The 27,381-nt window shown below is 43.2% G+C and overlaps 1 protein-coding gene across 2 annotated transcripts; it reads right to left on the bottom strand.

Moving 5' to 3' along the window:
- Positions 1 to 2,254: 2,254 nt before the first annotated feature.
- Positions 2,255 to 27,062, bottom strand: PLEK (pleckstrin). Of its 2 annotated transcripts, none has more exons than XM_082671957.1 (9): positions 26,947 to 27,062; positions 17,348 to 17,503; positions 16,918 to 17,099; positions 15,001 to 15,092; positions 11,607 to 11,791; positions 9,847 to 9,951; positions 6,217 to 6,300; positions 5,303 to 5,372; positions 2,255 to 3,965 (listed from the first exon to the last, which is right to left on the bottom strand). In XM_082671957.1, exons 1-9 carry the CDS (start codon positions 26,986 to 26,988, stop codon positions 3,829 to 3,831), a joined length of 1,053 nt encoding a protein of 350 aa, XP_082528083.1. In that variant the 5' UTR covers positions 26,989 to 27,062; the 3' UTR covers positions 2,255 to 3,828. The 2 variants fall into 2 exon arrangements, with proteins under 2 accessions (XP_082528083.1, XP_082528084.1); XM_082671958.1 differs by having other exon boundaries at positions 16,918 to 17,051.
- Positions 27,063 to 27,381: the final 319 nt, after the last annotated feature.

Genomic DNA, 27,381 nt, shown 5'->3' with positions numbered 1-27,381 from the left:
CCGTGCGCGTCTTTCTCCTGAAACTTAGTGCAGGTCAAACAAAGTCCAGTAGCAAATGTGGCGTCATAAGCACTCTTCTCCCATCCTCATTTCTCTCCTCCAGTGAAATCTGAATTTACCTTCCCTTTGCCCTGAAGCTGGGCCAGAATCACTGAGGGCCATCATTTCAAGTGGAGTTTATTCTTGTAACCGAGCTTCTTCTAACTTTCTTTTTCCTCCACCCTTTCCTTTGTGGTATCTCCTAATTCACCCTGTGCAGTTTTGTTTTCTTTTATAAGTTTCAGGTGTACAGCATTACAGTGTAAAGTAAAACTCTGGAGAACATCAAAGGAAAATGGCCATGCATTTGCTCTTTAATGTTTTCCTACGATATATTAAAATAAAAACAAAGTATCAGTCTCTTCACAAGTAGTAATTTATATTCTCTGGATTTTTTCAGCCCACAACAAGTGGATTCTCTTTTCTCTATACCCTACAGAGTGATCACCATGAGTCTAGTTAACATCCATCACCACACAGTTGACCCTCTTCACCCATTTTGCCCATCTCATAACCCCCTTCCCCTCTGGTAATGGCTAATCAGATCTCTGTATGTAAGAGTTTGTTTTTGTTTTATTTTGCTTGTTCATTTTTTTTTGGTTCCACATATGAGTGAGATCAGACAGTATTTGTCTTTCTCTGACTTATTTCAATCATCATAATATCTTCAGTGTGTATCCATGTTGTCGCAAATGACAAGATTTCATTCCTTTTTATGTCTGAGTAGTATTTCACTATATATATACACACATACGTACATATACACACACCATATCTTTATTCATCCATCAGTGGGCACTTAGGTTGCTTCCATATCTTGGTTATTGTAAATAATGCTGCAGTAAACATGGGGGCCAGCACCCTATGCAGTTCTGAAACTCCTCATTCATAGCAGAACACACAATGAAATCTTAAATAATTCCTTTTGTGGTTTCCTTTTTACCCTAAGGGTGACGTGGGGTGGCAGCTGGCGGTGGAGGAGGGTTTGTCCATAGGAGGCTTCCCTTGAAATCCACAGGAAATGATGGGGATGTGCTGTTTAGCGTTCTCGAACGTCTACAAACAAGCCCTGGGACACTGGTTGTTATTTTCAGCTAAGCAAGTTCCTCATTCTGCTTTTGAAAGCCATCTCCCTTTGGTAGGATTTTAGTCACTGTATGTGTGTCTATGAGACACTTAACGTCTTTCCTTAAATTAGTACTCTGTTCTCCACCTGAGTGGAAGATTCTCACCTTACAAGGCCTCCTTCTACTTTTTTTTTCCCAAAAGGGTGTTAGATTTATCAGAATTAATGCTTTATTTTTCTGACTTGCTATTAGTCACATGACGCAAGAAGCCATTTCCCCCCTTTATATATTCTTTCCTAATTCTCCCATAAATGATTCTCTTCCAATTTATTTTTCTCCCCACTCTAAATTGGAACCCTGGGTAAATGCTGAGCAGCCCTTTTTCCAGCTTCTAATGTTCTTCAAATGGAATTGACAGGTAGTACTTTCCTTGACCCATATCACTGAGGGCAATCTCTGTCTCTCTGGGGCTCAGCCCCGTGTGGGTTTGCTTATTTCTGTGCTGAAGGGGCCTGAATATGATTTCTAAGCCCAAGGGGTTCAGACATAATATGTATACCTATACTCTAAGTATTTACTTTGGCAAGTGACACCTTCATTCTAGTTGCCCCTGTTAGGAAGCCATAATGATGCTTTGAATTCTCTGCAGACCACAATATATAAATGTGCAGATTGTACAATGCAAATCCCAAGAGGTGACAATCACCTAGACCACAGTGTGACTAATGCTCTCTGGAGTTAAGCAGTGCACACCCTGCACAACCATACTTAGAAACTTCTTTTCCTCTAATGTAAATCATTTTCTGCATTCTTAAAAATAATGGTCATTTATAGACTCTTTTGCTTGCCTAAACATTATAATCAAGGTCTCATAAATTTTAAATTACTGATAAAGACTTAGGGAATAGGAAGATATACTGTCTGTATATCTTCCTTTTCCCTATGCCTTATCTTTATTTTCCCCATATTTTATTTTCCCTATCATCTTGCTCCCTAGAATACACTTTGTTTTTTAAAAAATTGCAAAGTCATTGGGATAACTTGAGAGATGACAGATGGTGTTATCCTCAGTAAGGGAAAGTAGGTGGTAAAAAGGGGGAGTCACTAATGTCAGGCAAAACATCAGAGTCATGGTACCAAGAAGACGCTAAACATGGTAACATTTATTTCAAAACTCAAAACTGATTCCATATTAATAAATACTTTTAACACTGAATATAGGAAAACTACTATGCATGTTCTAATACAGTTTACTAAAGAATCAGAGAAAAGGTAGTCTTTCATCTCTCGGCCATTGAGAAAACAGTCTGGAGGTAGGAATAGCTTCAAGGATATTGTGTAGAATTGGGGGAGGGAAAGAGAGGAGCTGATAAAACCAGGAAGAATTTTCTACTCTCCTTTCCTTACTAGGGCCTTAAAATTAAAAATCTGAAGTTGGAAAATACACCTGCACAACATACCAGATTTCCTTCTCAATTTTGGTTTAGAATCACTAGTTGGTGGACGGGGTCAAAAATTGGAAGCAGGTACCCAATTTGAATCTAGGTCAGATCCCGCTGGCTGATGATGGGTCCATGAGGCCCCTCAGAGGCCAAGCAGGAGACCGGACAGCTTGTCCTTAAAGCATCTGCTTTAAGGCACAACCACAGTATCTTTAACTCAAGAATTGAAGGCATGGCACAATGTGACGGCCACCTCCACGTGCTGTCTAGATGTAAGTCCTTTCAGAGCTGTCTTTGTATAAACTCATCAGCCAATCAGCCGGCCTGTGATCCAGCCCCTCCACCCTCTGGAGCTGGGGGGACACTTCAGGCGGGCAGCTGTCCAGCCCCTTCACCCATGGAGAGACCCCATAGAGAAAACCCCTCTGGCCACTTTTTTCTGCAAACAAACACTCAAATGAAACAGAATCTTGCAGATTTGGAGTTCCTGCTCCTAATTAGAAAAAAAAGGTAGAGAAATGCTCTGGAAAGGGACAAAGATAGCCCCGAGTCAGATCAGTCTCCAGTGCGAGTGGAACACGTCTGCTTTGGGCAGCTTCAGGACGTGGAGAGGACCCTGGTTTCCTCGGGTCTTTTTCTCAGAAGACATAATTTTCCAGGCTGTCGTCACAAGGCTTCAAGCTAAAGCCACCACTGCGGCGCTGGCTCTCAGGAAGTTTCTGGGTAGGGCAAGGAAGGAAGAGGGTTCTCCTTGACCGTGATACATGATCCTGTGGCCAAGAGCAAGGGAAGGCAGCAAAAGGGAAAAAAAGAGGTTTGTACCTAGTGCTCTTAGTACAGATGGGCAACAGTTTTAAAGGGAAGAGTTGTTTCAGGATCTGAAGGCCACAGAGGGACTCCGGCTGCACTGCCATGGGTACTAGAATCGTGGGGCTTTTGAAGCTAGGGAGGACCTCAAGGCTCTCCTAGTTCAACTCCTTCATTTTCCAGAGGAGGAACCTGAGGCCTGGAGAGGGTAAGCAACGTCCCCAGGCCACACAGCTTGTTATATCTGCCTGGGGGACACAGAGAGCGGCAGAGAGGCTTCAGTGAGCAATGCGGTCGGTGTAGGCGAACATCACGTAGCACGTGGTTAGTTACATTCAGGACCCCCGAAGATGACAATGTCCCACCCCTGGGCCCTTTCTCGCTGATCTGTCGCAGAAGTGGCCAGGTCCTGGACCGAGCTTATCCATGAGGTTCCCTCGGGAAGCGGGGTGGTGCAGGTCGCCGGCGTGTCCTCACTTCCCCGTCCGGAAGGCCACCTGGATGGCTTTGATCCATTCGGTACGCTCCTTGGGGGTGGCCGCTTGCAAGAAATAGTGAACTTCATCAGCCGTGATGATCTCAAAGAGGTTCTCGTCTTCACTCTTCTTGCCTGGTGAGAGAAAAAGTGACGGTGGGCATGGGCACCAGAAAGGTCCCTAGTTCACCCTCCTTCTGCAAGCAATGAAGTCCCCATTTTTCAAGCGTTCCAAAAAAATTAAATATGTGATTTTCAAACTTACTATCACTGTATGATCATACATATTCATTATATGATTATCTATATAGTGCTTATATATACAGGTATGTAGTATGATTTTGTGCTTGTGTGTGTATGTGTGTTTAAGAAGTAAAACATTCAAGGAGAAACATTTTATAGTTTATAAGCAAACTAAATTTCTCACTTTTGCACACAAATAGTGTTTAACCCTGTAATAGCGTCCAGTGAGTATCTTTCCTCCACTCACAACATAAACCAAGAGCTGACCTCAATATATTTTTTTAAAACATCAAAAAAACCCCAGATTCACCACCAGTGCCATCAGTATAGCCTGAACTGGTTTTTATCAAGGGCTAAGTGAGACTCTTCGCTGAAAGATCGGAAGGCAGCACACTTTCCAGTACTGTGACAAGACTTAAAACACATCCATCTCAGATCGCAAAGCAGCACGCTCTCCACCCCAACCCTAAGGAAGACCCTACGGGGAGAGGCGAGTGAGCAGATCCAGGAATAGTAAAAATCTCAGCTTTTGCAGCTGCAGTGTTTTCCTGTCAGCCCCTATAACCTCATAAACCCAAAATGACAAGGAGAAACCAGGGTCTGGATGTCTGAACCACATCTTCCCACTGACACCACTCCTCCCTACACCTGAGGAGACACGGTCATTTCATCACCAAATCATAGACTTGTGATCAGGACCCAAGGGTCATCTGGTGCGACTCCATCATTCTCGGAGGAGATGGGAGAGCCCAGATTAGTTACGCAACTCAACGCAAAGTTGTGCCACTCACTAACTAGCCTAGACCTAACTATAACCCAGGAGCAGTTCCTGCTCCCCACACCGCCTCACGGCGCAAATGTTCCTTTTGTTGTGGGATATTTCCTGGTCTGTAAAAGGTCCCCTTTAAGGAACGTCATGGCTCAGTCTCAGGCATCAGGAGGTAACAAGTGTCTCCATCTAAGCCGGTTCTGAGGTGATGGATTTTTCTCAGCATTGCACTAGGATTTATTCAAGGCATCCACAAAACCACTCCAAGTCCCCGAAGCCCGGAGAGCCAGTGCAGCAGTTGGGAGAGAATAGCTTTGGGTCTCTCTAAAGTTTTCAGACAGTAAATTCATTCATGCCTGAGTGAGGGAGTGATGGAGTGAGTGTTGTTGACTCAGGGTGCCCAGGTGTGGGAAGGGAGCCTGGGTAGACACACCTCTCTCCCACAAAAATTCATTCTTACCATCTGGGTTGCTCTCCACTGAGGTCACCACACAGCCTCTCAGGCGAATCGCTCCCAAGGGATCTTCCCCCTAAAGGAGAGAGGAGTCCTTCATTATGTTTCCAAAGTAAAATGTATGGGTATACTTTATGCTGTTGGTGCAAAAGCCACACAGACTCACTGTGGAGTAGATAAGAGCAGAAAGAGATGAAAGAGAACCCCTTCTGGAGCCTCCATCCCTCAGTTCACACAGCGGGGGGGTGTGGAAGCTGGAAGACGAGACACAAGTCAATCTGAGCTTCACATCCGGAGGAAAGTGGCAGGCAGAGGAGGCAGTGAAGCTGAATCATCACGTCCCATGAGAGAAGGACCACACGTTTCCAGAGCCCTTTGGCCCCAGGCAACAGGCATAGTAGTGTAACCTCCACAGGAGGGAATCGAAGAGCCCTGCCCTGCAAGCAGAGGCTGAGGACCCGGTCCAGATAGACATGCTCATTGTATTGAGGAAAAAGCCCTCTTCTGAATAATCAACAGCCCAAATGGCTGGACTCAAACAATGTTCTCACTGAAGTAGGCCTAGAAGAGGAATTATCACTTTTTTGCATATCAAGCCAAGAGCACAGTGTTGGATTGGTTGAGTTCCTCTGAAAATATCAGATTGGGGCAAACAAAGAAAATTCTGTTGAGTTGACCAAATAAATGACCATAGAGTGATATTTTCTTCCATCCCTGTGATTCTGCTGGCCTCAAAGCCTACGATCTCAGATCTTTGCAATAAGAAGGGGTAGGACAAGGTAGAGGAGGGTGAGGAAAAAGAAGAGGGGATCGTGAAGAGGAAAGGGGCTTCAGCAGAGCAGAAAGGGGCCTGGGAAGCCCAGTGGATAGAAGCAGCAGAGGCTTCTAGTGGGATGGGTTTAGCGAGCACAGCCTCTCACCCCAGCAGGGTCATAGTAGTGCAGATACGCAGGGTCTTCTCTCAGAATGAATTTCCTCACTTTCCAGTTCTTCCGCCTATGCCCCTGTATCCAAGATCAACACAGAAAAAGAAAGGATGAGTTCTTCGCATCAGTCAGTACACCTAGTACCTACGTGATAAGTCTTGTTGAGTTGAAATAAGAAAAAAATAAAGATGAAATCCTAACTCCAGGAGAAACCAGGCTACAACCCAGACCTTTGTCAGAGAGATAGCAGTAGATAGATGTTATTAAATCATGGATTAAGTTATTTCTAAGATTGTCTTACAGCTTTAGAATTATATAAGACAGTACTATGTACAGTGTACTGTGTTAGGTAATGGGGTGCTATCAAGAGATTTAAGACATGGCCCTGTGCTTCCAAGAGTTTATAACCTATGTGGAAATATAAAATAGCAAATGTCCAAATCAAATAACATGTATAGGTAATGAGTTTCAAAGAATTCTTTAAATATTTATTGTTTATTATTTGGAAAGTTAATTTGGGGTTTTTTTTGGGTTTTTAAAATTTTTACTGAAATACAGTTGATTTACAATGTTGTGTCAGTTTCAGGTATACAGCAAATTGATTCAGTTATGTACACACACGTATATATATTCTTTTTTAGATTATTTTCCATTATAGGTTATCACAAGATATTGAGTATAGTTCCCTGTGCTATACAGTAGGTCCTGGTTTCAAAGGATTTAAATGAAGGGTATGTAATTGTGGGTTTGGGATGTCAAAGAGAGCCTCATAAAAACCTACATTTATCCACGTGGGACACACAGGAGTTATACAGGTGAGAAAGAGGTGGGTGGGAAGACCACTGACAACAAAAAAAGCAGCGGTGGGAATGTCCAAGGCATATTCAGTCAGGCTAGAAGGCAGGGCTCATGAGGAACAGCAGAGGCAAGTTTGGAAAAGTGGAAGCAAACAGTAAAAAATGAAACATGGGGGTATTTTCATTGGTGGCTTTTGAGTTGGAAGCGAAAAGATTACAGTGACATTTTAGGAAGATTAATATGGTGACAACATACAGGATGGACCAGCTGGCTAGATGAAAGATAAGCCAGGGGTAAGATAATATGGTAATAAGAAGATCATCAAGAAATGATTGCAACAATCCTGGCATAAAATCATTAGGGACTAACAATGGGTAGCAGCAATGGAAATTGGAAGCAATAGTGGTTGTGACAGACATGATGAAGAATAGGACTTGGCCCTTCCCCATAGAATTAACCATTGACATCATCTAGACTGTGGGTTCTGAGGCGGGATTTGTGTCTGTTTATCTTTGTTTCTCCCACGCCCAGCACCGTGCCTGGCACACGGGAGCCCCTTCATATCTGTTTGTAATTGCCTTGAATTACCCAGTTATTTCAATTAGCTGATAGCAGTTGTTTAAAATGTTAGGTTAAACCTGATCCTATGATTTCCCACAGTAAATTCAAATGACAACTCCAGAAGCTAAAAAAATTAGATTAGAAAATACATAGTTTCTATGTTGCCAATATGAGGAATATTGTCTGCTATTTCTGAAGTACCACATGCTAAGAGGCACATATACAAATTTTCCAAAATTTTTCACTGCGCTTGTGTAGAAAGTGATGAAACGTTTGTGATTTTAGCAAACTGTGTCTCCTTCATAATGCCAGGTCAGAAGAGTCTAAAGAGAGCTTTCAGGAATGGGTCTAAGTTATCTGGCAGGTCGTCTGGTCAAGGAGCTCAGCTCCAAAGAACCTTTTACTTGCCTGAAGCATGGAGCGAGGAATGCTGTAGAGTCATATGGGAGAACAGAGAATATTTCTATCTGCAGTATCACATACAGAATGGCTTTTGTAAAGCGTCAGTTTCTAGAATTCTTGTTATGAGTGCCTGCAATTTGCCTTAGCTGACGCTGCCCATGGGCTGAGGACACTAAGGCAGATCCTCCAGATCCACGGATACACAAGTCCAGTCCAGCTGGGACTTTGTCTACCCCTTTTCAACCTTCATGTTCAGTTTCCTCAGGGCTCCGCTCTAAATTAAGGCTCGTCAGATCAACTAACTCAAGAAAAGTCCTTCATGGCTGATAACAATCTAGAACTATAGAAGACACCAACAAAAAGGAAACAATGAAATTCCTCCCCCCCAAGTGATTCCTGCTTTAACAGCCACCTTTCAGCACCTGTAACGAAAGAGCCAGATAACATAGGAACGTTTGTCAGAACAAATGAGAAATCAGGTGATGGACAAGCTCTGCCTATGGGCAGCTGCCCGATCCTTCCCTGTATAAGGCTGGCCCTGCTCCTATGCTCGTCCTTTAACCTAGTCAGTGAGCACCCTGTCATAAAAGTTATTAGAATCGTCTAGAATCCTTTCTAAACCGTGGCTGTATCATTCCCTAGGACCTCGTTCTCTCAAAACCTGATGTGAAGGTAAGTTTTCCACACTAATGCCCTACTTCCCCTAGTGAAACTCAAAATCCATATCAACGTTCTCCTTTTTAAGTATAAATATACGTTCAACTTTGGTTCTTCTCTCTTCACCCTGGAAGTTCAGGGTCCTATTATAAGTCAAGTCTCTCAGTCCCACGGGACCTGTAGACAATGCCTGGAAATCTCCTTATGGCAACCAGATTCTCTCTGCTACGTACTGAGAAGTGCCTTTAAGACAGCTCACGGCACAGCCACGAGGGCAAGACCCTGGCCTTAAAAAGCAGCTTTGGCTTCTCGACAACATATACCAGCCTCAGTTGTTTCACCCTGAATATTTGCATATTTTCCCGTAGAGGTGCTGGCCCTGAGTTCTTCACTCAGCTCCAGCCCTTGTGTTCTCTTACCTCTTGGCATCCCGTGCCTTGGAGCCCGGTAACTAACCAGAGCTCTTCAGCTCACCCCAGCCCCTGCCTTGCAGACTGACAGTGGCCAGTACTGGTGGACACCTGGTCATGACTGAGTCTGTGCCCTCTGAGCAGATTTGACCTTTGTCTGCTGCTGCTCTTGCAGAGCTGGTCTGCATTTGGTCTCACCGTGACCTACCCACAGTCTGAAATGGTACTTCCGTGCTCTCAGTGGTTTATGATGTTCCTCTTCTGGGTATGGCCTGTTCCTATTTCCTGGTTACTTTGCAGGGAGGAGGGATAGGTCAATGGAAGTAATTTCACCATGAAACATCCCTGTCTTTTGAAGGCATCTCTTAGCCAGCTGATATCCTCCAGCTAATGAAAGGGTCAGCATTTTCTTGAAACATTGATAGAAGAAGAATTTCCCTATTTTATTTCTTTATTTTTAATTTTTTTGGCTGCACCGCACAGCATGTGGGATCTTAGCTCCCCAACCAGGGATCAAACCCACACCCCTTGCAGTGGAAGCGCGGAGTCTTAACCACTGGACTGTCAGGGACGTCCCGAATTTCCCTATTTTAAGGTGCTTCTGCCCTGTCTGCCTCAGTCCTCCTGACCTAATGCCCCTTTGATCATCTACTTAACTATCTATCTATCTTTCACTAGGTGGGTGTCATTTTCTAATTGACTATTGACCAAACAAACAAAACACCATTTGGTGATTTAGAATACAAAGGACTTGGTAAGGGAGAAAGGTTAGAATGGAAGAGTAGTGACCACTCACCTGTTTCAGTAAACATCCCTGCTTGATAATGACCCCTCTGAACTCTTCTTTCAGAATCACATCATCATCACTAGAATTCTCTTCACAGAAGAACCCACTGTCTGGCTATTGGGGAACCAAAGAGCAAGTTTATTTTCCCAGTCTTAGGCATATTGCTACTTATACCATCTCCATCTCCATCTCCCCTCCAGCCACTCCTTCCCCCTGTGGTTTATTGGTTTATTCCAACCTGAACTTTAAAGTTTCTGGGTTTTTTTTTTTTTGGCCTTGCAGCGTGGCATGTGGGATCTTAGTTTCCTGATCAGGGATTGAACCAGCGCCCCCTGCCGTGGAAGCTCAGAGTCTTAACCACTGGACTGCCAGGAAAGTCCCATCTAGATGCTTATTTCTTGTTGCTAGATGCTCTCTTGTCTCCGCTCAAGTGTGGTTTTTATCAATATCCTTTCATTTTCTTGGGTTCCCCAAGCTATATTGGAAGTCTAGCTCAGCACATCTTTTTTCAAAGCCTTTCTTCTCTTGGGATCTTATGGCCAAATCCCTGAAAGCAGAGTTGGCTAGTTTATAAGACACTGTGCACACGACACAATCTCCACAACGCCCTCTGCCACTCAGCTCCTCCGTTTTGAGAAGACCAAGAGCACGTGTCCAGCCACATCCTCTGAGGTCAGGAGGGAACTGGGCCTTGCTCAGCTATAAGAGAGCAATGAATCACACAGAGGAAGAGGAGCCACTGTGCTGGGTATTTTTAGAGTCCCACATTTAAATGGCTATAAACAACCAGATCAAAATTCTGAAAAAAAAAAATTCTGACAGGGGAACGTCCCCAAAGTGAAACGAAACTCTCTCTGTGACAGTCACTTCATTTTTATAAGCAGCTTCCTTATTTCTGTGCTCTGACCCCAAATAGAAACAAACTTGCCAGAATCCCCCTAGAAATCCACTTTGCCAGATTTCTCATGTAACCCAAGATTAAGTCCGTATTGTGCAATACAGTGTTTCCCAATCTGTGGTAAGCATGCCACCGGGGATACGCATGGTGCAGGGGGAAGGAACCTGGATGAACACATTTTGTATTGAGTCACATATTTTAATGTTTATTTGGAAATATAAAACTGGCCCATTCTGATTTTACACATCTCCCTCTAGAAAGGAAGCTCCCAGAGGGCCATAATTTTTGCCTGTTATTTTTCTTTCCACTACTGTATCTCCTTTGTCTAGGTGGGTGCCTGTCATGTACTTGGGCCTAATAAGTTGTTTTTTGTGTGTGTGTGTGTGTGTGGTACGCGGGCCTCTCACTGTTGTGGCCTCTCCCGCTGCAGAGCACAGGCTCTGGACGTGCAGGCTCAGCGGCCATGGCTCACGGGCCCAGCCACTCCGCGGCATGTGGGATCCTCCCGGACCGGGGCACGAACCCGTGTCCCCTGCATCGGCAGGCGGACTCTCAACCACTGCGCCACCAGGGAAGCCCCTGGGCCTAATAAGTTTTTAATAAAAGAATTCTTGCTTAGAATAAGAATAGATATAGCAAATTTTTAAAAGTAAATAAAGAAAACTATTCAAGTGAACAATATTTTCCTTTAAACAATCTCACTGGATGTGACAGGCATGGTGGAGGGGGACAGCTGTCAAGTCAGGGACATGGATCAACGCTGTAGGGCTGGCCTCTTTCTTTCACGGCGGATATGAACTGAGACCAACCTAGAACCCGCCCAGAGCAGCCCCCAAGCCAGGAGGAGTAGGTGGGGAGCTCTCTCACTCACAAAGTAGTAGAAGGCGTCGGGGTTGTCGAGGAAAGGGTTCTCAGCAGTTCCGTCCACCGCGTATTTGGAGAGGTCTCCAGCAGGCTGCAGGTACCCTTCGTTGAGCAAGGAGGAGGCTACCACCAGGCCCTCCTGGCGATTCCGAACAGATTTATTGGAAACCAGCCAGTCGATGACACAGTTACCTGGATGGGACCATCAGAGGGAATGTTAGCTCTCTTTACCAAAGAACAAGCCACTGACAGTTGCCCCTGGAGCGCTCCGGATGACCCAAGTGTCAGACTTGTCTCATCTTCCCTGTTACTCCAAGAAGGAAAAATGAAATCCGCGGGACAGATACCTGGAAACAAAAGGAACCAGGTAAAATGTTTTGAAAAACATCTACATGCTCCTCAAGGAACAAGGCGTACATAAAGAAATGGTTTTTACTAACCCACTCATTTATTCCATTAATGACCTAGAACTTCTGCTAGGAGCTAAGTTCTGTGATGGGTACTGGGGAGGCTTCCTCAGGGAATCTAAAAAGGGGATCTGCGTGATAAGTGTTGTGACAAGTGCTTTGCTGTGGATGGATACAGGGAGCTGCTGGGTCAAATCTGCAGGAAGGCGTGGAGAGGTGGGTGGGGGAAGGGCTACCGCGTGCGTGCGCGCCATCAGGAAAAGTTTCACAGAGGAAGTGACACTGACTGGATGTTTGCCAACCATCTACTCAGGCAGGGGCCGAGAGGAACCAGCAGGGGCTGAGGGAGCTGCAGTGTGAACAGACTCACACAGGCATGAAGCAGCCCCGCTGGTGGGTGGGGGGAGGAGTTGGTGGAAAGAAGGCAAACAATGACGAGAGAGAGAGGAAGGCCCAGTGTGAGTGGGGAGAGCTTTGATGGTACATTAGGATATTTGGCAGTGAAGAGCTATTGCAAGTTTTTAAGCAGAAAACACCATGACAGTACGTGTATGTCCTAAATTCGAATTTGGCGATGTCCCTTGCACCGAATGTCACACCTTAGACAAGGGTCTAGCAGAGACCTTGAGAAGCCAAGGTCTTCAAACAGCCAAGGTCTTCAAACCTTCAAACAGCCTTCTGCCTCAAGAGAGGATTGCAAGGAGCCATCAACTGGATTATTAGCAGGTTATAATGAAACTTTTTATGAAAAATATTCTGTACAACCAACAAGGTCCTACCACATAGTGCAGGGCACTATACCCAATATTTTGTAATGACCTATAAGGGAAAAGAATCCGAAGAAGAATATATATATACATATATATATATGTATGTATAACTGAATCACTGTGCTGTACACCTGAAACGAACACAATATTGTAAATCAACTATATTTCAATAAAAATAAGTAAATAAATAAAACAAATTTCTTTCAAACATTTTATACACACACACACACACACACACACACACACACACACACACACACACACACACACACATGTAGTCTGTACAAATGTAGCCAACCAGGGAGCCAACATAACAGGTCCCAGGTCATCAAAGCAAGAGCAGTAGGATATGCCATCCTTGAAACAAGAGTGAAAGCAGTTGATTAGTGTACCTTCCATGAATTTCATATACAAAATGCTTTGCCCACTTTTCTTTCTCTAGAAGGATAAACTAATTAATACTGCATTTCTGACTTTAATCCTTGTAGTGACCCTGTAAAAGAGGTAGGGCGGTAATTACAGACCTCTTTTAAGAATGAGAAAATTAAGACTCAGAGGGTTTAAGTGACCTTAGGCCCGAGTTAACACCTGCAATGGGCCTTCACTTACGTGTTCTAATCCTAGATTCCATATGTGTTCAGCTAGGCATGCCAAAGCTCAAAAGACAATTTCAGTCTAATCTCCCTATCACCTGACATTCAAGGTCCTCCATCACATGTCATCAGTGCCTGGGTCCCAGTCTCTGCCACAGACGTGTCTCTCCGCTGAGACCACCCGAGTCCCACAGGAAGGCTCAAGCCACCTGAATTTCTAGAATCCGGTCTGACCTTCAATGGAGAGAACTTAAGTAGTTCAAGCCCAGTACTCTGGGACTCAGTAAGGCATTTCACAGGAAATAAGTCTGACCTGGACCTTGTGCCCAGACCTATATCAGAACTTCCCCTTGGTTTCTTTTTCTAGAGGCTTTGTCTTAGTGACCTCAGTCCTACTTGAGTTAGGGCCCTGCCTTATTCTTGGTATCTGGATTCCAAATCTCAGCCCTGGCTTTTCTCATGCTAATGGACTACTGCCTTGACTCTCTGAGGCTGAATTCCCCTGGGATACTACCCACCCCCTCCCCCCATTACCCCAGATCACACCCTTTATCCTCCACCTTCAGAACATTGACCTCTACCGTTTTTGTGCATTATCTATTGATTGGACAGCCCTTCGAATTCCATCTGTTGTATCTTCTCAGTGTTTTCCTCTCTTGACCTCTATTGCCACCATAAGTCAGCCATGTCTGACATCTGACAACCTAGTCCCGAACTGTACTTCTCATTTTTTTTTCCCCTAAGGAACCATCAGTCCTACCAGGCTGGTCATTTTCTTTCCCTGATGAATATTCTGGAAATCTCAGCCCCATAACTTTGTCCTCACCATCTGCTCAGCCTAACTATCCTCATCAGAATTCCTTCCCACAAACACTTAAAGAAACTCTACCCATCTTTCAGAGTAGAATTTAGGCACCATCTTCTATTCATCCCAACTACCCCTGAGTTCTTTCTCTTTTCTGAACACACAGAATTGATTGTCTGTGCAGTCGTGTGACTCCTTAATCATAATAACTGCATTGAGAGCCTGTACCATATAGTACTTAGAGTGTGTTCTAAACACATTACAGTTACAGCAAGCCTTAATGTAGGTGCACTACGATTATCCCTATTTGATAGACAAGGAAAGTGAAGAGAGGCTAAATTGTTGGCCTAAGCTTTTACAGATAGTACGCTGAAGAGCTAGAATTTGAACCAAGGAAGTCTGCCTCCAAAGAACATGTTTTAAACCACTACACCACCTCCCTAAACCCATAATGCCTAATGCCTCACGCTGTGCAGCCTCAGACATCCCGAATGTTTCCACCTAAATTTTACATTGATTCCTGTTTATCACCTTATTCACCTCTGTGTCTATTTCAACATCCTGCCATTTACTGGAAAACAAAATATGACCCTTTGATTCATATAGCTGGAACTTCTGAGATTTTTATCTTGAACGACAAAGTTTTGTTTCACCCTTCTTTCTCCTTCCACGCTGGGGAAGTTCAATGATCATGTCCACCAGCCTGCATTCCATGACCCCACTCCCCGCCCCCATGCTCTACATCCATCACCCACACGTGAGGCTGAGCGAGGCCTCCATACCGCCTGCCCCAGAAGCCCCACTTCAGACTCACAAGGCCTTTTACCTGTGAAGCAGTGATTGAAAATCTTCTTGTCCTTCTCTAGGTTCAGCTCTTTTACTCCTTTTTCAGTGTCTTTCATGGACAAATACAAGGCACTGCACAGATGAAAACACATGGGTGAGTAAGAGCTTTTCAGAATGGCCAGTCCTCTCTGGGATTTGCCCCCTCAAGGGGCTGCTCCTGTGTACAAGCCTTCCCCTCCCCAGGTGAACCCTGAGCCTAATCTCTCCAGTAGAACGTAAGTACATCATTAGACGGCAGAGTTCATAATCGCATAACTTTGTGGCCTGAGCAACATTCAGCAAAACGTACTGGGAAGGTACTTAACGTCTCTTAAATTCACTAAACTCTGCTGGTTTAATTTTTAGTGTCTGAGACGGAGAGTTGCCCCCAGTTAGGTGCCCAAGATGAAATGTTCTTGGGGCTCAATCCTCATGTCCCATTTCTTTGTGTCCTTCAAGAGACCATCTGGTATAGACATTTGCCTCCCAGAAAGTGAACGTCTTGACTAAGCTTATCCCTTTATCCTAAAAATTAGGAGCTAAAGCAAAACAGCGAGACATTCTCATTTTTGTCCTTGAAGTAATGAACTAAAGATAGCCTTATCAGAGAAATTGCAAGCAACAAAACCCAAGGCCACGTTCATGGATCTCGTGGCTCCACGTAGCACAAGCATCATTCGCACTTAGCTCTGACAGCTGTGGTTAGAAATGTGGTCACTTGACCACCCCACCCAGCAGCTACAGCTAGACTAGGCAACTCCTCTTGGGTCTTTACCAAAAAGCTTTCTTGGTGAGAGAAAGTGCTCATTCTCTCTAAGCTCAATGCACAAATTTCATCAGACTCCTGTGACCTGCCACGTCCTGCAGGAGGCATGCAGAGGACTTTTTTCAGTCCCCTCCTAAGGACTCCCCTCACCCATTTTGTAAACCAATATGGAATTTAAGTAGCCAATATGGAATTCTTCCTGGCAGGGCTCCTGTTACAGGATATGTTCCACATAAAAGCAAAAACCAGCAAAAAGTAAAAAGACTCCTAGAGAAAGGGGCTCATGTGATATCCACCTTTAGGCAACAACCATCACCTGCAATTCCAGGCCAGTCAACATCAGAGGTCATTAATCTAGGCCAAGGCACAAATGGCTTCCGGCTAGGAGAGGTGTTCACCCTTGCTGAATGTGTGAACTTGAACTTGAAACCTTACCTGCTAGGACACACAGCCCGTGCCTTTTCCTACCTACCTATAGACCCTGAAGCTTTCTTTTAAGAGTAACTTATTATGGCTACTTCATATATACAATGATGCATCTCTCTCTCTCTATCTGTCTCTTTCTCTCTCTCTCCATCCCCCATCTCTCTCTCTGCTAAGATTACCCAAAATGAGGGAACTTAAATTCCACTGCCCCCTCTCCTCAGCTGCTAGACCTTAGAGAAGCCACAATCACTCCTTCAGACCCAGGTAAACATCTTAGTAAACCAAGGGCCAGTACTATGGACCTGGAAGGGTGGATACAGCCTTCAGAGGTGACCAAAGCAGGCCTTGGAGCAGGATCTGTTGTGAGATTTCCTCAAGAAGCAGGGTGGGAGGAGGGAAGAGTGAAGGGAAGCAAACATAGAAAATCACCCTATGGAATGAAGTGAGAGAGTGGCATGGACATATATACACTACCAAACGTAAAATAGATAGCTAGCGGGAAGCAGCTGCAGAGCACAGGGAGATCAGCTCGGTGCTTTGTGACCACCTAGAGGGGTGGGATAGGGAGGGTGGGAGGGAGGGAGATGCAAGAGGGAGGAGATATGGGGATATATGTATATGTATAGCTGATTCACTTTGTTATACAGCAGAAACTGACACAACATTGTAAAGCAATTATGCTCCAATAAAGATGTTAAAAAATAATTTTTAAAAAAAGAAAATCACCCTAAGTCAATGGTTTCTGGCAGTCGGATGGACCTCCTGGTAGATTTCCTGGCAAACTTCTGACCCCCTTCAATGCATTTAATGGCCTTCTTGATGTCCCGAACCCAGCCATCTCTCTCCTCCAGGAAGGCTGCCTGGAAGAAGTGGTCCTGCTGTTTGGTCGTAGTGATCTTAAACACAAACTGAAATCAAAACACATCCCATTATGAATGACTCCTTTCAAGGGGCTGAGGTCTCTTATGAAGCACAGCAGTTGAGCCAACCCTGTTCTGGAAGTGCTTGGCCAAGAAAGACCCAAATGCCCAGGGTAGAGGGTGGGTGGTGTGGAGAGGGACTGGCCCAGGAAGCTCCATTCACATTGCAGCCTATGCATGGTCTCAAGGGTCAGCCCCTGACAAGGTATTCATGGTGGTTAACGACATCAACTCACCATCCTTTTGCCAAAGTCCTGGCAAGGGCTAGTCAGAGTGCTTCCTTTCAGGGGAATCATTCCTTTGGGGCTGTTATCACTTTTCTTCTTATAGAATTCAACTCCATCTTCTAACAACACAACCCACATGGGTTTCCAGGTGTTGAACATGCTCCCCTGTAATGACAACAGAAAGAGCTGGGTAATGATGTTTTCTAAAACTCTTCTATAGGTGGCAAAGGGCTTGATAAATAGCCTAGCTTTGGCCAGTGTGGACACAGGCGACCCGCATTTGTAACTCAGAGCACAGCCTTGTGTACAGGCATGGCTAAGAGGTATGAAAATCACCTGCAGAACCGTCTCTAATGCCAGCATGATGCTGTCATGTCAGTGTAGCCTTTAGGAATATCCTTACTTAAAAAGTTTTCAGTTTGGATTAATGCCAACTGTCCCTTTATCAACAGATAACCGTTCTGACTACATCAAGGAAGTCTCTCTTTTTTATCTATATTTTGGGAGGGTTTTGGAAAAGGAAGAGAACAGGGTTCTATGCCTCTTATCTTTGAACCCACGATGTCACCCTGTCATGACTACCACAAAATGGGGTTATCATCCAGTTCCCAGAAGATCCTGTTGGTTATCTTAAAATACAAACAGCCTCTATATAAAGGTCCAGTTTCCCAAAAGGAAGACTATTTATGCAAAGAAGATAAATACTTGTGGGACTATCATTTTGCTTGTCCAAGTGTTTCCTTTGTTTTAGTGACTGAAAAAAAAAGTGTTAAATTAATACACACTATCTCTTTTCTGAACATGCAGAATAATTATTCATGCTAGCACTGAATTATTTCCCTTTTTGAAAAAATGGGCAAGGTCAGACACTATGCCAACACATGAAATAATTTCAATCAAATGTCCTTCTGTTTTACATCTATCAGAGAGAAACTCAGAATATAAAGAGTTCCTGCAAATCAATAAGAAAAAATACAAATAATCTATTTTTTTTAATGGGCAAAAGACTGGAAGAGGCACTACATTAAAAAAAAAAATCTCTGAAAAAGTGTTTAACATCATTATCCATCAGGGAAATGCAGATTAAAACCACAATGAAATACCTCTGCACACCCACTAGAGCATCTAAAATTTTGAAAGCTTGAGAAGAGCAAGACTTGGCAAGGACGTAACTGGAACTCCCATACGTGGCTGGCAGGAGTGCAAAATGGTACATCCAATTTGGAAAACTGTGGAGAATGTTCTAATTCTTAGAAGATATATTTTGACATATTTAGGCATGAGGGAGCATGATAAGCTGACTTATTCTCAAATATCTCAGCATAAAAATATGTGTGTATATTTATATAGAAATACAGAGATAAGACAAATGTAGCCATGTGTTAACAATTCATAAACCTAGGGAAAGAGTATATAGGTAGTCATACTATTTTCTCCACTTCTCTGTGGGTTTGAAAATGTTCAAAATAATTGGGAAAAATTAATAAATAAATGAACAACACATGATACTACTACATACTAAAATTTGGGGTGTGCTTTTAGGGAAATCTATAGACAAGTCTAAAAACTTTTAAATAAATGAAATTAATAAAAGATCTATTCACAGAGCTAGGAGTAAGAAGTTGGACTAGATGACTGCTGAAATGCCTTTCAAGTCTCAAATTTTATATTCCACTTCTGACCTATCAAAGATTTATAACTGCCAGAGTCACTCAGGGCTTTTGACCTTGGAACCGGGATAAAATTAGGAGACGTCAGCCAGCACTATATTCCTTCCGTAGACCATTAAAATAAAACTACTCCCGGGCTTCCCTGGTGGTGCAGTGGTTGAGAGTCTGCCTGCCGATGCAGGGGACACAGGTTCGTGCCCCGGTCCTGGAAGATCCCACACGCCGTGGAGCGGCTGGGCCCGTGAGCCATGGCCGCTGAGCCTGCGCGTCCGGAGCCTGTGCTCTGCAGCGGGAGAGGCCACAACAGTGAGAGGCCCACATACCGCAAAAATAAATAAGTAAATAAAATAAAAATAAAATAAAACTACTCCGGAGCCAACTATTCAAAATGAGTTTGTGCTTTACTAATTCAAATGCAGCCTCAGGGTCTGACAGCTCACTGGGTGGAGGATGTGTCATTTGGGATTCAGGGGCATTGAGGAGGCTGATACTTGGTAAAACAAGGGAAATCGGACAGCTTATAAAGTGGGACTTTGTTCCAGTCTTGGTAGTGGTTAGTTAGGTTAGGATGATGGAATTCTGGGTCATCTCTCTCCTCTGCACCTGCTGGCTTCTCCCTGGATAACCTGACAGCACCTCCTCTCCATGACCGCTATATTTACCCTTCTCTGTCCTTAACCTTCTTGGTGGTCACCCAAGAGCAAACCCAGAAGTGTGATCACGGACTGCCCATGCCAGAAAGGCATTTAGGATCATCTACCAACAGCCTCATCATACACGTAAGAAAGCTGAGGCCACTTTAAGTGACTGGGCCTAGTACACCTGACCAGTTAATGTGGGACTGAGATTAGAATCCAGGCCTCCTGCTTCCTAATTTTATGTTCTTTCCATTCCCCTTAGATGCCATCTTCATTTTGGTTCTCACTGAGTCATTCTTGAATCTAAATCAATTTTTAGGCCACTTAGCCAGCTATATATATAACCTCATATATGTGTATATGTGTGTACATAAAATCATAAAACATCTAAATTGTAAATCACATCATAATATGATCCTATATAATAATATGTTTTATGATACTATAAATATATAAGGTTTATATATGTAAGTAAATATATATGTGGCATATGCCTGCTTTCCTCCATTATAGGACAAAACCTATACAATTACATGTCAGAATGGGCAGGTTTTAAATGTTGAGTCAAATTTAAAGTTTCCAAGTGAGTCACTGTACATCATCATGGAAGTGGTTAGTTTAGTGCATAAGAGTCTGACGTTGCATGATACCAAAAGAAGAAATCTTAAAGCTCAAGATATTTGACCACTTAAAAAAATTGAATTTCTGTACAGTAAAAAAACAAATGAACAAACAACAACAACAACAAAACCCCTGAACAACTGAAAAGCAAATTAAAAGGTATGAGTATTTATAATATAGTATCATATAATTAAAGGTTAATATCCTTAATATATATATTTTTTGGGGGGGGTTACGCGGGCCTCTCACTGTTGTGGCCTCTCCCGTTGCGGAGCACAGGTTCCGGACGTGCAGGCTCAACGGCCATGGCTCATGGGCCCAGCCGCTCTGCGGCATGTGGGATCCTCCCAGACCAGGGCACGAACCCGTGTCCCCTGCATCGGCAGGCGGACTCTCAACCACTGTGCCACCAGGGAAGCCCCTTAATATACTTTTTAACCCTTTAGAATTAATAATAAATATACAAACCCTCTCAATGTTTTTTTAAATAGACAAACAATAGAAACAGCCAGTTCTCAAAAGAAGAAATGCTTGGGTCCAATAAACATAAAAATGTACTGCTTCAACAGCATTTAAACAAATGCAAATTAAACAAAATATAAACTTATTCTTCAATACATTTTTTTAAAAGATTTATAAAATGTATTGGTGAAGATTTGGGAAAATGGGCGCGTGGGGAAAAAAAAGGAGCTCTATTGGTCAGCAGTTTGATGTGGGCTATGAAAAAAACTAAAGTCATTTGTAGGCTATATAAATAGAAGCATAGGAAAGTAACGTTCTAACTTTAAATGGAGCATCACCGGTAGGTGACCATGGAGCTGGGTGGCCCAGGCTTTTTTTTTTTTTTTTTTTTTTTTTTTTGCGGTACGCGGGCCTCTCACTGTTGTGGCCTCTCCCCTTGCGGAGCACAGGCTCCGGACGCACAGGCTCAGCGGCCATGGCTCACGGGCTCAGCCGCTCCGCGGCATGTGGGATCTTCCCGGACCGGGGCACGAACCCGTGTCCCCGGCATCGGCAGGCAGACTCTCAACCACTGCGCCACCAGGGAAGCCCCTAAACCTCGTTTTCTACATCTGGCAAATGAGGATAATGCTATCACCTATTTCTTAGGATGATTGGGAGATTAAATAAAATAATCCACGAACATTGCTTAGGGCAATATCCAGAACATAGGGAGCACCCAATAAATAGTATCTAGTCCCTGTAATTCTGTACTTATGGTTGCACCTGGAGAATGAACTTGACCTCAGGAAACCTCAAAGCTACAGATAAAGTGAAGGCTGTTCAAAAGAGAGTGACAGGATGGCATCTCTCTTGGGGAAATTGTTGGAACTGGTAGGTTTTAGCCCAGAAAGGGACAGGCAGGGTAGATAAGGACTGTCTTCAAGGGTGTGAAACATTTCGATTGTTTTGAAGTCTCAGTAGGTGAAAGTTTCAGAAGAAAACAGTTTGCTGCATAACTTAAGGGAGAAAGTTAAATTAGTGAGTTCCCTGGCACAAGAGGTCTTCTAGCACGCTTGTGAACAGAGTAGTAAAAGAAATTCAGGCCACAGATGAGAAGTTCAGTTAAATGCTTATCAAAATATGTTACATTCCTTTCAATCCTCAGATTCTACACATCTGTTCTAAAAACGTGTTATTACTATTATGCCTTTAGTCTTCTAATTCCAGATGCCCTTGCCTTCATCTGAACACTTGGGCTTCACCTGCAAGCAAAAACAAAACAAAACTGCAAAAAAATCCCCTCAAAAACATATTTAACATGAATACCTAAAAATGACCCCATTAGAAATTATTTTTTTAAGTTACTATAATATGAACCCCCGAGATTTTTTTGGTTTCTCTACAAATAATGAAAGATAAAGCAGCTCCCATGCTTCAGACACTGGCCTGCGTGTTGGGGTATAAACATGAACAAGACGCCATCTTTGCTTTCAAGATGTTCACAATCTAACAGGGGAGAGAGTGACCTGGACCTGCAACTCCAGGGCGGTGTGATGAATGCACAGACTGAGACAGGCCTTCCTGCGCATGTGTGGCTTCACAGAAAGAAGCCATGACTCATTGCCGAGGGAGGGGACAGCTTGATTGTGGTGCCGAGCCCCTCCCAGACATCTCCCACCAAGTGAAGACACCTCCTTTCACTTCTCCTTTTCTTCAAACTTCTCTTTTCCTATGTTGACATATAGCTAGAATTTAAAGGAAAACTATATGATGGTCAAAACGACACATTGAACAAAAGCAGAACTGTGAGTGAGTATCATCTATTCTCCCACACTCATGGGACATGTTATTTTAAGTTGGTGTTGCTTCTATGAAGTCCTTATTTCTGCTACATCATAAATTGCTTCATCTAGTTGTCCAACCTGATCTATGACATCACTTGTATAACATCCCAGATCAATGGTCATTTTGTGCCAGTTTGAATACTTTGAAGGCAAGGAAACGAATCTGTTCAGTAGAATATTTTTTACATAAAAAAACTCTTCCAGGTTGGACAAGTTCTCAATAACAACATATTAGGTTAGCAATAGAAAAATGACACAAAGTGTCTAACAGCATGTTTTCTGGAGTCTTAGGGATTTCGGTTCAAATTGCAACTTTGCCTCTTCTAAGCTGTGTGACCTTAGGCAAGTGACTTCATTTTTCCAAAACTTAGTCTCCTCACTTATAAAATGAAAATAATAATACTACCAATTTCCCATTGTTCTAAAGATTAAATAAGATAACACACTTAAAGGGCTGATCACTATGCCTAGCTTGTAGTAGGTGCTCAAAAAATGGTAACCATATAGGCAGATAAGATGACACAGTCTTGTAGGCAATACTATGAAGTCATTCTGGCCTAAGGTTCTCCTGGGCAGCACACATCACAGCAACAGTGCTTTGGAAGAGAAAATCACTGCAATCTGAGCCCATGAGGGCCACGTATAACACGGTTAGGCACAGCTCTCTGTGACACTGGGACCACACTGCTGGGTTCCAGTCAATCTCGGCCACTGAATAGCCGTGTGACCTTAGGCAAGGCCCTTTGCCTCTCTGTACCTAACTTTCCTCCACTGTAAAGTAAGGGTAATAGTTGTACCCACTATATATATATATATATATATATATATATATATATATATAGCATTAATGCATTAAATGCTTAGATCTGTCCCTGCTGCAGGGTAAGCTCTACATATGTTGGCTACTCTGATGACAATGAATCAATGTGTGCGAATCAAGAGGGATTATTTCATGGTGTCTGGAAGACAAGGTAGCCGTTCAAAAGAATTGCTGGGCAGAGACCCCTGAGTCCTGCCCTCTGTTTTGCCCCAGGCTTTCCTCCTTCTATCAGAACATCATCTTTTTTGCAGCCCTTTTCTTTCCTGACCAAGCCTCTTGTCCTTCTCTTTCTCACCACCCCGATTCCTGTGCTTTCCCCCAGCCTCACAGGCCACCTAAATTCCTAAAACACTCCTTGGGTCAGCCCTGCCACTCAACATGCTGGCTGTTGTCATAGAAACGACAGTTGGCTGCATAAACCTCTAGGAATGAGACTGGTTGGTGACGTGACTTGGTGGAGTCTAGGTTGTTGGTTGCGTGTAATCTGCTCCTCTCTCTTTTTTTAAGCTATGATTATAAACATATCCAAATCAGTAGTATATTTTCAAGGACCTCCAAAATATGTTTATTAGCTGGAAGTAACCCCCTAATCAGAGGAAAAGGGAGGTTGAGGTCACTACACACACTCTTGCCCACAGTACAGTTTGTCCAGGCCCCACTCTGGCTCTGCAAAGTTCATCTCACCTCCCTTTTGCTGGCTTGGGAAGCCTGCTTTTCAGAAGGCTTCCTGGGATCAACGAGATGGTGGGCTTTGTGGTTGGGCAAGCCTGGGTTTGAATCCCAGGCTGTCCTCTTACTGGCAAGCCACTTATTCTCTCTGAGCCTCAGTTTCTCATCTGTAAGATGGGGATAAGGGTATAGGGTGGATAGGATTGAATGAGATGGAGTTCATACAGTGGCTAGCTGCTACATGGCAGGCTCTAAGTGCTCTTTTTTTTGAAGTCAAAGTGGCAAGACTTTGAGGCAAGAAAATCCGGGTCTTCTTTAGAATGAAAAAGCTGCAAAATGACAGAATCATGTATTTTCCCTCCTGCTCTTAACCATCAACTCTATTTAAAGATCTCAGGAGGGAGGCAAAGGAGGAAACCTGAATTGTGAAATGTGGACAGTTATCTTGCACAGAAGAAAAGCAGAAACATTATATAGTTGATACCATTGACTACCGAGCCCAAGATTACTGACTTGACAAAATCCTTGTACTAGTATATTCTAATGTTATATTTTTTCCACCCAAAACATCTTTATATCCAATAAAATTATTTCATAAAACAAGAATAAGGAGAAATATATTCTCTATTACCACCCAGATATCTTAAACTGCGGAAGAAAAAAAGGTGAACCGAGGGAGACATATATTATCGCCTGTCGTGCTTTAACATCAATGACTATAGTCAAGGCATCTCCCAGGCTTGTCAGAGAAAGATCTTCATGCTCTTTTCTTCACTATTAACTTGGCAACCAATCCAGGAAGCAGGGCATATGACCAATAGCGTCTAGGAGAGGACTGCCTATCTACTGAAGCATACAGCAATACTGATATTAATAATCATTGTGACTTAGGTACCATCTACTGTGTGCTAGGTTCCTGACAAATACTTTTTAACCCATGTATATGAAGTATCTGAAAGAGAAAAAAAATGACGTCTAAAGAAGTTAGGAAGTTTAGCACCTTACTGGGAAATTCTGACTTCAGTTCTGCAGCTGACAAAGGGAATCTCTGAATCAAGTATTTCTTTAAAATAACAAATTAGAGAATCCTAACACATTATAACAGAGAGGGTTCAAAAGGCCCCAGAGAAAAATGCAAAAAGTATGAAGATGTAAATTGTAGACATGAAAATTATGGGAGATATAAACTGGAAAAATAAATATGAAATTTCACCATGTTTTTTTCTAGGTACTTTTTCTAGACTGACTTTTACAGACTATGATCTGAGAGAATTACTCTCACTGATTTAAAAATTTATTAATTTAAGTCCATATGCTTGCCAACCCTAACTCTTTCATCGTCATATTCTAGTGGGGCAGATTCACTTATTAGAGATTGAGTCTTTTAATCATTTGTAATTTATAGAGTTTAAAATGTAAGTATACAATATAACAGCAATTTTAATTACAAAATGCTTAAATTGTTTTTTTAAAAAAACAAACAAACAAAAAACCTTTGCAGAAAATATTTCCATTCACCTGTTCTTCTCAGGATACTAGCCTAAGTGACCAGGAAAGAAATGTCAACATTAATTACTGTTGGCTCTCGAGAGTATTAGTGCCTATTGCAAAGAGTCTACGTACACCTCTGTGTATATACATGTGTCTTTTCCAAAGGATGTTTCAAAATATGGCTAGCTAGAAAGAATACCAGCTGAGGGCTCATTTATTCTCTGGCATCTACTCGTAACTCTCACGACCATAGACACATTACAAACCCTAACTTAGATTGAATTTACTCAATGAAAATCCCAGTGTACTGGACAGAGCTCAGTGCCAGGAGTCAGGGAGTGAGTTTCTGGTCCCAAATCTGTCACAGCCATGTGACTTGGAGCAGTCACCCAGCTTCTGGGTCTCCGCTTACTCTTGTGGAAATGAGGGAATGAGGTCAGACGGTCTAAGGCCCCTTCCAGATTTAAATCAAAACAGAATCAGGCAGCACTGTGAGCAGTTTAACCTCCTCTTAGTAGAATTTTCAGGTTAAAATGTTAAAGCATGGATGGCCTAAAACAGAGTCCCATTATGCTCTCATTCAATTAAAAACTGGAACGTACTGAGTTCAGTTCACTTCTAACGCCCTGAACTCACTTGGGTGGGTGTGAGTTACATGTTCATATAGGTGTTGTCCACAGGATGCCAACGAGCCCTATGTGTGAACTCACCCTCTTGGGGAGTATCACAGTGACACAGCACACACCCACCATCAGGAGAAAAACCAGCAGTGCTAATGAAATTCAATTTCCTGATGCCACACCAGTGAAACCAAGCATTTTTGAGTAAACTTGTGTCTCTGTTTTCTAATCTTTAAAATGGTTAATCTACCTACCACCTTAACAGCACGTTATACAAATTCATTAAGAACTGTGAGTGAAGAGATTTCAGTCCAATAAAAAAAGGATGAATAAGCTACCATTACTGTATCATTATATCCGCTCATCTTTAATATTTTCTTCTTCCTCTTTTCCAAAACAAAAAAAGAGGGGAAGAAGAATTTAAATAACAAATGAATAGTTTCGCCTAGTAACCTCTATAGAAGAAGAGTTTCAGTCTTCTAGCATAACACACATGTGTGACTCTTGAAAAGGATGCTTTAGATCCTGAAGGATTTCCAGACCCTGTCGTCTGGAATTCTCAGCCCCACAAAATCAAGCTGTGCTGACGCCTGAGCTGGATTCATTCACTTTTAAGAACCAGAAGGCAATGGAACACGTACTGGCTTCTCCGCACCACTCCAACCTTCTACAGGCTGCGATGCTCTCCCGTTTCAGCCCAATAGGTTCAGCAGGTAGAGAGTGCAAAGCTGGACTCCAATCCTCTCCCACCCTATCTCCAGGGACACCCTTTCAGGTGGCACTTTGCTTACCCTCTTCACAAGGTAGCCCTCTCTGATCCGCTTTGGTTCCATGTCGGACGGACAAAGAGATGGCCGAGTCCCGCCGCAGAAGTCGCCTCAGAAGCTCGCCCTCCTCTGAGAGCTGGGGCCGTTGTGGGCTGCTTTTCTAGAGCGAGGGCCCTTTCACAGTTTCCCCTCTGCTGGCAATCGCGTGATCACATCCTCTTCCCCTCACCGGGGTGGAAGATTAGAATAAGGAACTGCAGAGTGAAACAACCCATTCTTTGCTAACATTGGAGATTTGTCAAAAGTACAGTTGGGTCGAATATTTACCTAAGGTCAATTTTTATTATCATAAAGGAACTAATTCTCCTAAAGAGAAAAAAATGGTGAAAGGAAAAGGAAAATGAACAAGAAAACCCTACTGGTGGAAATTTTCCTGGCTTAGGAATTATATCTAGAAAG

The sequence above is a fragment of the Grampus griseus genome (genome assembly GCF_964374135.1).
Source record: "Grampus griseus genome assembly, chromosome: 15".
Lineage (NCBI taxonomy): Eukaryota > Metazoa > Chordata > Mammalia > Artiodactyla > Delphinidae > Grampus > Grampus griseus.
The sequence above is the reverse complement of the archived record's forward strand: the minus strand, read 5'-3'. Positions and strand labels throughout refer to the sequence as shown.